Source organism: Stegastes partitus, unplaced genomic scaffold (assembly GCF_000690725.1).
Source record: "Stegastes partitus isolate 25-593 unplaced genomic scaffold, Stegastes_partitus-1.0.2 Scaffold106, whole genome shotgun sequence".
In the NCBI taxonomy this organism is placed as follows: Eukaryota; Metazoa; Chordata; class Actinopteri; family Pomacentridae; genus Stegastes; species Stegastes partitus.
The window spans coordinates 275126-288193 of record NW_007577837.1 but is presented as its reverse complement, the minus strand read 5'-3'; the positions used below and the strand labels follow the sequence as shown (position 1 = coordinate 288193).

The following is a 13068-nucleotide window of genomic DNA, read 5'->3' as shown; positions in this document are numbered from 1 at the left end:
TGAAGGATAATTAGTAACTTCTCAGATGCTTTCTCTTCCAGTTAATTGTGGCTAAGATAATCTTCCTAACTTAAGATAAAGGTCTTGTGCACCATCTGTCCTGCTGGCATTGTCTGACCACTTGTGTTTCTTGTCATGTTGAACATGTTGGACATTCAAGGAGTTACATTGGTGGACACAGTCATGTCATAAGTGACATAAATGGTGGAAACCTAAAGATACAAAACCTAAACTGCAAAAGGCAAGAATTTCTGACGATCAAAACATCTGCTAAGAAATACATTTGTGAACAGTGCGATGCGGACACGAACTAGAGGAAAGAAATGTCACAACACATTGTCGGTTCCTGTGAAAGAAGCCGTTTCCCGTGCCACAGGAGACAGTCTATTAGGTACTGACAGACTCATCTTCTTATCACACTTACCTCATCGTAGGCAAATGAGACACAAAATCTGTTCTTACTAACCTGACAGACAGTCAAGACATAACAAAAATGAAAAAATGATAATCAGGACAAACTGAAGTAACTATAACTTGACACTGGCAGACTCCATCTAGAGTAGAGTTGGGGCCTAAATAAATGACAAATAAACCATTTTAACCATGCTGTGGCACGAATCAACCACGCTTGGGAACCACACAAAGGAAAAATTCTCAGTACATCAAATGAAACTAATTGTTCCCTTTTGACCTTCATCTCAGCTGTACAATAACACCTCTCACCAGCCCGAAGCAATGGGTGACTTACAGTTTGTGGTACTGTGCACAGCCTACTTGACTTGTACACATAAAAAGTATAAAATTATATCTATTTTTTTTTTTGTTGTTTTTTTTTCTTCCTTTTAGGCCTCAATAATAAACGTTTTTCTTATACTGGTCACATTGCATTTCGTCACAGCTTTTCAGCTGATAGGGAAAACCACTTTTTAACTGAAATGAGAAGTGCAACTGTACCACGCTGTGCTCTAAGAGTCTGCAGAGGAAGAGAGTTTGCTGACGGTGTTAGTTCCTGTCGGCTCATTCCTACGCGGGGTCTCGCATTGTGGTGTTCGCTTTTTGTGAAAAGATGTTCACCAGAAGGAAACATATCATAGATGCTTGCTTATGGTTGGTAAGTCCCTCGCATACCAAAACCCACATTCAAGCCACAACCAAAAGGGCAAATAATACTTTAAATAACGATTATTTCCACAAACAGCGGTGGTCATATATGCACTGACTTCTGCTTAAAGTTGGGATTGGGTTAGACTCTAGCTGGCCTGCAGAGACACCACAGTTTTGTTCCTGTGCCAAGTCAGAATATATGAAGGAACAAGCTGCACTTCACTGATCTGTGCTGAAGCACTCTCCAGCCCTCAAAAAGCAATAAGCCATGAAATATTAACAGAGGAGGAGTATAAAATATTCAAGTTTGCTAAGTGCAGTCAGTCTGTCAGACTGAAAATGGAGTTCATCTGAGGTGGCAGAAATATACTGTGCCCCTGCAAAAAATAACAAAAAACTCTGTGATTTCCACATACCCAGATAAGTCAGCCAGAGAGGGTCCTGAAATGACTTAGTGCTGTTTCGACAGTCAGACATCCATGAAAGTCCCTTTCACTGCTCCTTACAGTCAGGGAAGCCCCCTTGTGTCTTAAATTAGCTTGGCTTAAATCTGACATATCTTTCTGGGGTTTTTTTGTTCTTTTTTTTTTTACTCCAGGTTTAACATTTCAGATGTATGAATTTAGAGATGTAAGGAAATAAAAATATTTTAAAACTCCTTAAAGGTTTGCATGGTTTTAGACATTCAAAAAACCAAAATTCTAAATTGGATGTACCAAAAAATGCATTGTCATCATTTAAAGGATCAGTTCAACCAAACATTTTACAAAAGAACATATTTTCACACGTACCTCTTGTAGTTGTCAGAGATGTTTTGGCTTTAGCTGTTCTGGTTTCAAGATAACTCAAAATATGGACAACTAAAACCAAAAGTATTGCCAGAAACCCATAAGAGGTGTGTTTTAAGGGCAGGCATTTCTCGTAAAGCCTTTAGCTGGTTTTTACTCATTCTTACTGCATGAGAAGATTTTTGAATGCTTATATCAACAATTATGTGTCCTCCTCAGCTCCCATGTTTTGTGAGTCCTTGAACTAATCCTCTCATTGTATGTCTTTCCTCAGGGTCAGTTGTTGAGCTGCTTTCATGATGTGTGACATCAGTGTTCCGCTGGTGAAATCCATTTCTCTGTAAAGCTGAATCAGCATTCTCTCTTCATGTTTGCTTAGTCACTGGCAAAAATAGGCTCTCCCTGAATAGGGCTTCTTTGGACCTGGTAACTTTGCTTCCATGGTTTAATAGTTTATTGAGCCATTTCACACAAATATCAAACCTGCAGCTAAGAATCTTAATATTCTTAAGCTCATCTGGTTTCGTCAGCTAAGAAATGTTAAAATCAGACGTAGCTTGTCTTCTCCAGATTTAACACTAATTATTCATTCCCTTGCTTTCTCTGGTCTAGATTATTTTACGTTCATTTGCATTTACCTCAGTCAAGCTGCTCTGAATCAGTTAAACATTGTTCAAAATGCAGCTGCCAGACTATTAGCTAACTGTCACTCCCACTGGCCTCCTGTAAAATTCAGAATAAATGACTAAATCCTGATGATTACATTTAACCCTTGGATGCATGACCGACCAATACCTACACTCTTCCACCTTTTTTAGGTGTTTTTGAGCAGCATTTGACCAGATGACTGGGCAGTACTCCAAGTGTAACAGAACGAGTGACCAAACAACATCATTCATAACATAGGGTGGAACATAGCCAGAACATTTCCTTGACATAGCAATGCCCTTTCCCATCATGGAGACAATATGATCTGGTATATCTGGTCAGACCAAGACAATAAGCTGTCTAATTTAACACCCAGTAATGCTAGTGACCTGCTCAACTAATATCCCATTGATAGACAGACCGAGAGCAGTAGCATTAGCTTTCATATTCCTACTGCCGAATACAAAGTTTTTGCAATGTTCAATGCTTATTTATTCATTTTCACCCAGTTGGTAATGGTATGCAACTCAAGCTGAAGATTCTCACTCAACTCTTCTAGCATTGGTGACGCATAGAACAACGTGGCATCATCAGCATACATCATAACATCAGGCTTCCTGACAACATATAGCAAATTATTTATGAAAATTGAAAATAAAAGTGGCCTCAGACAACTCCCTTGTGGAACACCGAGCGATATCCTTCTGCTGTTACAAAAACAGCCACTGAAAAACACTCGCTGTGATCTGCCAGAGAGGTAGCTTTTCATCCATGCCAGAGCTGGAGGTGAAACACCGTAACATTTGAGTTTAGCTAAAAGAATGCTGTGATCAGTGACATCAAATGCTGTGGTAAGATCCAACAGCACAGCCCCGACTAGCTTCCTGTCATCTATACTTGTCAACCACTGATTACTCATGTGTACTAATGCAGTGCTCGTCCTGGTCTATAGGCATGCTGTGCTTTTCAAAGTAAGTCCATTACTACTAAAATAATTTAACATTTGATTAAAAATAATTCTCTCTAGTATCTTACTGAGCACAGGGAGTATGCTAATTGGTCTACAATTGGAGCCTATAAAAACCTGCTTTTCCATCTTTGGGTAAAGGTATAATTTTTGGACTCTTTCCAAAGCTCAGGAAAGGTTCCACTGAGTAAAGATCAATTAAAGATGTATCGGTTTGGAAAGCAAGCTAGCAACGATCTTAAAATTTTTTCCATCCAGGTTATATTCTCGATGAGAAAACATAAAAAGGACAATGTTTGAATGGCACACAAAACTATAACTCAGTATGCAGCTATTTAAGTGAATGTCTGCGCATTTATAAGTAAGTAAATGCACAGACATGCATGTGCGCGAACACACACACCACACAGCAACGTACTTACGTGTACGTTGCTGTGTCAAAGGGACTTCCTGGGAGGTGAGACTGCTAGCATCAGATGTGTAAGTGGGACAGTAAATGCATACTGACAGTCACAACAAAGGTTCCTCGGGCTAGCCCTTGAGATTCCATTGGAAATACTTGGGGTCATTTTTGACCCCGCTTATGGAAAAGTGAGGTAGTCATACAAAAAGTGCAATTTCTTAAAATGTATGGGGGAAAAAATGCAAATGGACTCATATCATAAACATGTTTTATGAGGAATACCTGAAATATGAAAATATAAAAACTTTTAATTTTAAAGATTTTGAAGAATAACAACCCTTGGAGTCATTTTTTTAAACCCCACTTATGCATCTAAGGGTTAAGGTATTGCCTGACTTTGCCACCAGATTGATTCATGTCTCCTCTTTCCTCCTTACAATACTCACATCCTGGCCTTTTATCCGTCTCCTGCTCCAACTGCAGAACAAACGTGAGTTCACTTTTAGCTCTGATTATCTGGAATCATCTCCCTCAATCAGATTAGAGGAATATCTTGACTTTTTAAGTGGCTTTTAAAACACTGTCCTTATACGTAAATCTATTGATAGTTTTGTCTTGTCTTACTGTGCTTCTTCATTTTGTTCATTTAGTCTAGTTTTATTTTGTATGTGTGCGTAAAGTGTTTTGCATCTGCCTGTTTTTAAATAAAACTTTACTTACCAATTATTTTGGAATGTATTTAGTTTAGAAGAACAGGCCTTTGTAATTAGTAGTTTAAGATAGACATTTTGAATATATATTTCACTGAACTGACACTTATATTTTTTATCAGTAAAATGGCTGAAAAGGAGCATAGATTGTACTTTCTTTTGCCTTTAGGGTGAATTCATTATTTTTAGCAGTTGTCTTCATTACAAATGCTTACTTATGGTTACAGGACAGGAGCAGTTTCAGTTTATGTCTCTTCCTCTCACTGCATCCTTGTTTTCTGTTTCACTCCAGCTTTGTGGTTGAAACACCGAAGGGAAAAAAAAAAAGGGGAAGGAAGTAAAAGTTGTGATGGACTTCCACTTTAGCCTGAAAAATAAAAGAGAACATAAAACTGAAATTCACATTTCCACTGAAACCAAACATTTTCTTTGAAATCTGTCACCATAAAATCATATCTATCTGATGGGTTTGATATCAAACAACTGATAGGTAAATGAAGACCAAAATTCATCAGATAAGTCTGAAAATATTGATTTGATCGCACCACAAATGTCATGAGTGAACAACTACCACGCAGCTACAGTGGAAAGAAAAAAAAAAACTTACCTTCCTTTTTTCCGAGCATTCACACATTTGATTTGGGCCTGCAAATGCTAAAGGTGTTAACCACATCTGCACATAAATACATGCGAAAGTCACGATGCAAAGATCACAAGCCCACACTTTATGCTGACATTACAAAATAGTTCACAGATATCTCATCTAATATCAGCAATTTAAAATAAAATAAAAAAATCCATTAGAGATATAAGAACGACACTCAATGTACTGACATACAATTTTATTATTAATTATCGATTTTATTTTCCTGAATGTTGTACAAGGGATACAACAATATGATTCAACAAAACTCAAACTTATTAATGTTCTCTTTTTTCACTGCATTTTATTATTATTGAGACCTATATTCAGTTGTGTCTTTGCCTGATTGTTTAACATAATTGTGTGGCACAATGTTATAACCCCCACCCCTTAATAAAAAGAGAGCAAACAACAGAGATACCTTTTGTCTCTTTAGGCTGTTGTATGTGATGTTCAGTCTGAGTGAGAAGGGATCAGAAACTCTTGTATTTACTCAGTTGTCCTGCAGAAAACTCTCCTTTTGTTTTATTCTTGAATAAAAGTCTGCTACAAAGGAACATTTCCATCAACTGCTGCTGAATTCCACCGTATTACATTAGAGCAAACGGTACAGATCAGCAACTTATATCAAGCTTTTGCGCAGCTGTGCATCTCTGTTTGTGTGCTTGTGGTCGACTGAAACCAGTCAGACAGTGAATGCTTGTCTGCCACCTGGAATATCTTATCTGAACAACACATTCTCAGAACTCAGCAGTTTGAGTTTTTAAAAAAAATGCTAATATTTTTCAAGCATTATCAGCTCGGTCAGATTTTACGCAGACGGCATGTCTACAAAATGCAAAATGTAATCTTCCACTATTTTCAGGATTAAATATCTCAATTTCCACTACAACCAATTAACCCAACACAGTTTAAGAGGAAGACTTTAATTCTACTTTTATTTTCCTTACCTCACTTTCCATCTTCTGTGTTTTGTTCCCTTTGTCGCCACATGTGGCCACAAGCAGTAATTGCAGTTACTGCTTATTGCAGTTGTGTTTCCCAGAAATCCAACCATTTTTCTCTCACGAGGCATCGTCGGACAGTTGGTAATCGGAAAATGGGTCACAAGTAATAATCACCATAAATGAAAATGAAAAAGGAATAATGTCTACTGAGAGAAAAAAGCAGCAGTTTGTCATATCGTGTTCTGCACCTACCTATTGTTTTTGTTGTTGTTGTTGTTGTTGTTGTTGTTGTTGTTGTTGTTGTTGTTGTTGTTGTTGTTCGGGTTTGTGATTTTGAGTAGGACTGCCACCAAAGAGACCCAGTTTGTAGCTCTGTATATGCAAGATGGTGATGCATAGTGACTTCAATTTACATGTCTGAATGGAAATGTTTGAGTTTGCCACCTTAAAAGTTGTCATGTACATTTTGGTTGGGTCAAAGCTTTAACTCTTAATGAAGCAGGTTTATCTCCATAGTTGCTAAAGCTGGAGGGACTTAGATTTCATATTTATATTATTTAGGTTAAGGGCTGTAGCTTATATTACTGTATGATCTGAGCTGTATTATTAGATTAGAGTGTTATTCTCCATAATTAATGCCACTGTAAAATTGCAGATATATATATATATATATAATAGTCAGGTGAAGTAGTAGTATTTTATATCATTTTTATAGAGTTTCAACCCCTAATTTGGATATTACTCAGGTAATATTTATACCACAAATAAAACTATAGGTTCTTAACCCCAAACTCCAAGACTTGATGGGTTCATTTATAATAAAAAACAATAATGATTTTTTATTTTATTTTGTTTTTACTCAAAAGCACATTGGTGCAATGGCTGTTGTTTTAAATATACTATATAACTATATTACTATATCACTTGATTTTACTTATACTGCAAATATGTCCAAATGGGAAAAAGTGACCCCAACAAAGATAATTTGCTTTCTAGGATCTGTTAGTTTGGATCTTTGTTCTTTATGAATCCAAAATAATAAAATTATGTTCACAAACAGTAGTTCATGTGTGGATTGACTATTTACAAAAACTGTGAGCTTAAATAGTATGTGTACATGCAGTTTTAAAGTTCTAATAGGTTACACAGCTTTATTTTTACTGTTTTTCTTACATGTACACTTTTTAATGTATTTCTTAAGATAGAATTATATTAGTCCTGTCACCAGACTTGATGGAGAGTGGAATGGGGGGGAGTTTTTCAATCTTGTGGTTTTACAAGTTTCACTTTCCCTTGTCAAAAAATTCCCTTCATCACCGGAAAGATGACACATGCGGCCGTGGAGAGTATTTAGGCGACCGTCAACCTCTCCAAGTCACAGTTCTCCTGTCAGCAAGCCTCCCTCAGCTCCTGCTAACCTCTCTGGCTCTGCCATCATCCTCACCACACTTTTTCAGCACCAGAGTCAACTTGACCAAAGAGGAAACCAACAATGTCCGGCATCATGAAGGTGTTTCTGCTCCTTGCTGTCATGTTCTGCATCTCCGAAGCTCAACGTAAGTTTTTTTTATTCCACTTTTATCATCTGGGACTCACAAATAATGTGAGATTTTTATTAATGTCAGCTTGAATTGCTCAAAAGATTAATCTTTTTTCTTTGTTTTTCTTTTCAGTCAGTGAGCAAGGACAGCAGTGTCTGTGTCACCGTGTCAGGAACGGCATCATTTCAAAGTCTGCCATAAAGGACATCCAGATCTACCAAGCTACCATCTTCTGTTCTAGAGTCGAGATTGTGTAAGTTATGAGTTTTCAGAATTAAGAAATTTGAGGAGTTGTTTTGGAAATCCTCTGTCTGACATATTCGATTGATATTTAAACTTGCTATAGCTCAAATAAACCACGACATTCATAATACCTTAGAGGACACTGCAAAATTTCTTAAAGTCAGTGTAATTAACTAGTAAATTAACATAGCAATAAACACTTATATGCTTTTTTAAGCCACATAATCTCTGAAAATCACTGCCTCAGGCTATATGCATCTGTTTTAAATTAAACTCGTCTCTTTTATCTATTTCTGCAGTGTCACCAACATCAACGGCTATCGCTACTGCCTGAACCCCAATCAGAAAGCAGTGAGGAGACTCATGGACAGCATCATGTAAGTATTATTAGCCTCATCTTAAATACACCGACCATCTAATTATCGATATTAATGTTTGAATGAATCCCTGTAGATGGACATAAACTAGTGAATAATAATGCCTTTTAGATGCTGTTGTAATGTGTCTAATGAGTACTTGTTTTACTGTTATTTCCAACAGGAAGCAAAAAGTCGCTGCAGCCAAACCAACTGGGCTGACTTCCACTGTTGGCAGCACCAGCACAGCTCGCAACTAACTGACTCTTCAGCGCTCTGGCCGAACATGAACCTCATCTGACCTCTGACCCCCCCAACAAAGGCACCTTCAACAAATTTCGACGTGAAATGTATATTTATCTTCTATTTATACTGATGTGCACATACAGTATATCTCTGTTCTTTGTGTTCTCTTTTGTGATGTGTTTGTGATATCTGATATGTTTTTTAAATACATTTGTGTATTGTAGATTTTTCAGAAAAAGACAATAAATTTAAAAAAAAATAAAAAATCAAGAGAGAGTTGAGCTTTGGTTTTCTGCCAGATACACTTTGTGTCCTACTCGTGTGTCAACACTGCTCCCTGGTGGATCAGGACTGCTAATGCATGAAATACAGTTTGACGCTTCATGTGTCCAGAGGGCTCATGCATTCTCAGAATGCTGAGCATTAAATACATTCTGTTACATTCTGGGGCGTCTTTGAGACACAACTGACACCAAAGCTGCCAGCAGAGTCTGGGATAACAGGGTCAATGACCGGCCAGCACCATGTGCTGACGCTCAGCTCTGACAGGGGCGGCTCAGCTCTGGTGAGTCCTATAGGCTGGTATCTTCTACGCCCATGCGCACACACACACACACACACACACACACACACACACACACACACCATAATTGATAATGATGCATTTCCTGACCCCTAACCTTAACCATCACAGCTACATAGCTACCCCAGCTGTAGCCTAAACCTCATTCTCACCTCAACCTTGGTACCCAATCTTAACCTTTCAACAGACCAACCAAGCCACAATGTCCCCACAGATAGCAATGACCTCATCAGAGTTTAAAACGGGTCCTCACAAGACAGCAACACAAGCCTCCCAGCTGACCGGGAACGTTCCCACAACACTGGATAACATTACTTACAAGTTCTATTTTATTTTTAAAGGCAAGGTTTTAATTAAATGTTCAAAGGAATAGTTTAAATAGTATATAGTTCCAATAAAGTTAATATAATGCTAAATATCAACATAACAGAGAACATTCCATTCTAAGAAAGCAAAAACCTTTCTCAAACCAACATCTAAAAAAACCCCAAAAAACTAGGCCTCAGATGACTGAATGTCCTTTTTTTGGAGAATGTTCCTGTAATGTGACATATTAAAGGTAGAACATTTTGCTTTGTTGTTGAAGGAACGCTGTACAGAACATTTTTCTGCAACGTGTTTGCACAATGATAACAAAGAGAGGAGGTCCTCAATGCAATGTAGAGCACCTTTAGTTATTTAGTTACCTGTCAAGAACAGATGCGGATGAAAACATTTAACAGAATGTTGTTGGAGCAAAAAAAAAAAAAGCATGAATACATAAATAAAACTTGCTGGGAATACATTTACTACTATAAACACTAATCTATGCCCTGCAGATCTTCACCTTTGACACCAAACCTTCATTCTAATCTGAACCATAAAGTCTTTTTATGGATAACTGTGTACTTGATCATTCACTACAAATTCATATTCACACCCAAATCTATTCTGTGCACATCTCTTTTTTTTTTCTTTTGCTATTTATGTTTTAAAAAATGGTCACTACAATAGCAACAATAGCCTCAGTATTGCTATGCAGCACCACACACTCCCCCTCCTCCAAAACATTCTGCAGGGCTTTAAGTTTCACACGATCACTTCCGCGGTTCGGCTGCAGGAGGTGGGTTCACCGGTGTCGTGAGTCCCGTCAGTCCCTCTCTCTCTGTTTGCTCTGCACGTCCAAAAGTCATGGATGATCTAACCGGTGCGCAAACACGCAGGATTCTCTCGGTAAGTCTGCCAAATCGGTGCGACGGTGGCAAAACCTCTGCAGCTGTGGAGTGATTCCAGCCGGGAGGAGAGAGGAAGTCTGACTGGCAGGTGAGAGCTTTGATATCGTTGATTCGTGCGAAAGCTGCAAATAACACCTAGAAATAAAAAAAAGGCTGTGATGACATTTAATACATGTAGAGATTATGTGAGTTTAGGGGGAAAAAACAAATGGTTTAGCCACTGGATTGAACACTTCTAGGTGTGGTCTCCCGGGAAATACAGCAGCATTAAAAATGATTTTTTTTTTTCCAGGCCTTTTTTTTTTTTTTTTTTAAATTCGAACGAGTTTTTATCCCCTCACGTATCTCCATGGCGTGACTTGGGTTCTTTTTGTTGTTGTTTTTTTTTGCAAGTCACTGTATCTGGCAGGGGCTTCCTACAACAGTGCTGACGTGAACAAAAGCGTCTGGAAACTCGCAGAGCAGCCCATCGAAATCTGCAGAAACCTGAATTCTACTAACAACAACTAAAATAAATCAAATAAATTGCAAGATCCTCATTCGTTTAACTGAGGAAAGGAGGGCAATGGAAAGCGAGCTCAGACAAGAGTGATAAGGAGCACTGATAACAAGTTCACCATCAGACAAAATGACTGATCACTGTCCCAGTATTTTATGTAATAGGGAACTAAGTGCAGGACAGGATCCATTTTGTCAGACATTTAAAGTTTCATTTCCCCTGTGAATAAAAAAAACAACATTTTGGCTGTTGTATTCTGCGATTGGCAAGCTTTGTGACAGTGACTCTGACACAGACTAGTTTTAATGACACTGCTGTAACCAGACCCTGTGGTTCTATTTGGAGCATGTCAGGAACAGGACACTGTGCACAGTAAATACACCTCTGATGTGTTTATTCTCTGACTTAACTGTGATTAGGATAATAAAAGCATGCATACAGTACATTTATTAGCCTACGTCTTTCTTCAAGTCTGTCTCTGCCGTCTTGTTGTATACATACTTTTTGTCAGTGGGAACAGGCCTTTCTGGCAGCCTAATGACACTGTGTGATGTCATGTGATGACATGCTCAGGTTTAACGGCAAGCTGAGCGAAGGGAGAACCTCCACGCTGTCAGAGTCCACTGTGGTTAGCCCCTCTGATCTGGTGTCAAAATGGCCTCAAGACAGGGAGACATTCCAGGTAATGCAGTAATTTAAGTTTGTCAGATGATGTAGACGTGATTCGGTATCATGCAGATTAAAATGGAGCTCTAACGTGTCTTCTTTACTCCCATTCTGCAGCACTCGAGTCCGGCACTTCGTCCGCACTCTTCGGTGCCTTGTCGTCTCCCATCGCAATGGCCCGACGCAATATCAGCTACGATGAGCACATGGATGGCCCCATGCACTCACCCCCTCCAGACATGACTGTCAACATCTTGTGGAAAGACCCCGTCATCCCGCAGCACAGGTTCAGGAACACTGCAGAGGTGCTTCCCTGTTTGCTGTTACTTTCTCAACTTCATTGTTTTGAACCGGTTGTCTGAACAAAACGTTCTTTGTATCTGTTTATGTGTAACTTGTTCCTGAGGGTTGGATGCATACCTGGACACTTTTGATTTCCTCATCTGACTGTGATGTAATCGGTTTGTTAATTCTAAAAGCATAAACTTGTGTGAACAGGAAGGTGAGAGCAGTGGGAAGCCGCTGACTTTTGAGGTACCATCGCCAGCCAAGTCCCCAGTGCCTGTGGTGAAAGCCAAAGCCACCTCTTTAATGAGTTCACTAATGATCAGTAAGTCAACAAAAACAGCTGAGTAACTTCATGAATCAACTTTTATTCTCATTCTGATACATATTGAGACACTTTCTACAGTACATGCCACAGAATTATGCACATATGCAGGATCATATACAAAGATTGTCCAAATTGGCTAACAGTTATCAGTCTTACGAGCATCCGTGGTACTAAAAGGAGCTCAACATTGACTGCACTGTTCGCCCATGTTCACTCAGAGCAAACCCAAGAGAACATCCAGAGGTTTGAACACCAGGCAGGGCTGACAGATGCTGGATATTCTCCCCACAAGGGCCTCTCTGCAGAGGAGATCCGCTTCCACCGACGAAATGATGGCACACTGCCAGTGAGTATAAACTAATGTGAGGCCTTATTGTGACAAGGAACCATGTTTTGTCTCTGATCACAATTAATAAATCACTAAATAAGCTCATGAAACATCTCTTCTCACCTACATGTCTGACAGGTGGGTTAGCGAGCAGCACAACTTAAAAGAAAGGTCAGAGGTGTGAAATGACAGGTCTAATATGGTTTACTTGATGAGCTCTGGTTAGGATGAAATGTCATAACAGAACAAGAGAAGCAAGTTTTTTTCTATTCCCAGTAAACCTTCAGCAAGATTAAGCTGATCTGTTTCTAAGTGACCAGCGAAATTCCATTTGGAAATGTTGCATTGTCGCAGACCAGCTTTTAAAAAAACTGATTTTCAAGGTCATAATGGATTGTTTCAGGAATGTTGTTCTGTCAACAAAATGTAACTTGCACAAATGAAAAGACTAAATGTGTGTTACATGTTAACTAACCGTAAGAATTAAGTATTGGGTTTGACCTTTATATGTGGTCGGTTTAGCACATTTTTCTGGTCAGTGCACATTCACACAGCACTGTGTGTGTGTG

The 13068-nt window shown here is 38.7% G+C and overlaps 1 protein-coding gene across 2 annotated transcripts in view; it reads left to right on the top strand.

Moving 5' to 3' along the window:
• The window catches only part of LOC103354375 (putative monooxygenase p33MONOX), a 27631-nt gene that overhangs the window by 10025 nt on the left and 4538 nt on the right, over positions 1 to 13068 (top strand). Inside the window, exons 2-7 of one of the 2 annotated variants that reach the window (XM_008277718.1) lie at positions 2960 to 2969; positions 10313 to 10481; positions 11466 to 11574; positions 11676 to 11863; positions 12057 to 12168; positions 12390 to 12517. In XM_008277718.1, the coding sequence (XP_008275940.1) occupies positions 11547 to 11574; positions 11676 to 11863; positions 12057 to 12168; positions 12390 to 12517 (456 nt within the window). In that variant the 5' untranslated portion in view covers positions 2960 to 2969; positions 10313 to 10481; positions 11466 to 11546. Of the gene's footprint in view, positions 1 to 2959; positions 2970 to 10253; positions 10482 to 11465; positions 11575 to 11675; positions 11864 to 12056; positions 12169 to 12389; positions 12518 to 13068 lie in introns of those variants that run through there. The other variant, XM_008277717.1, reaches the window with a different exon arrangement.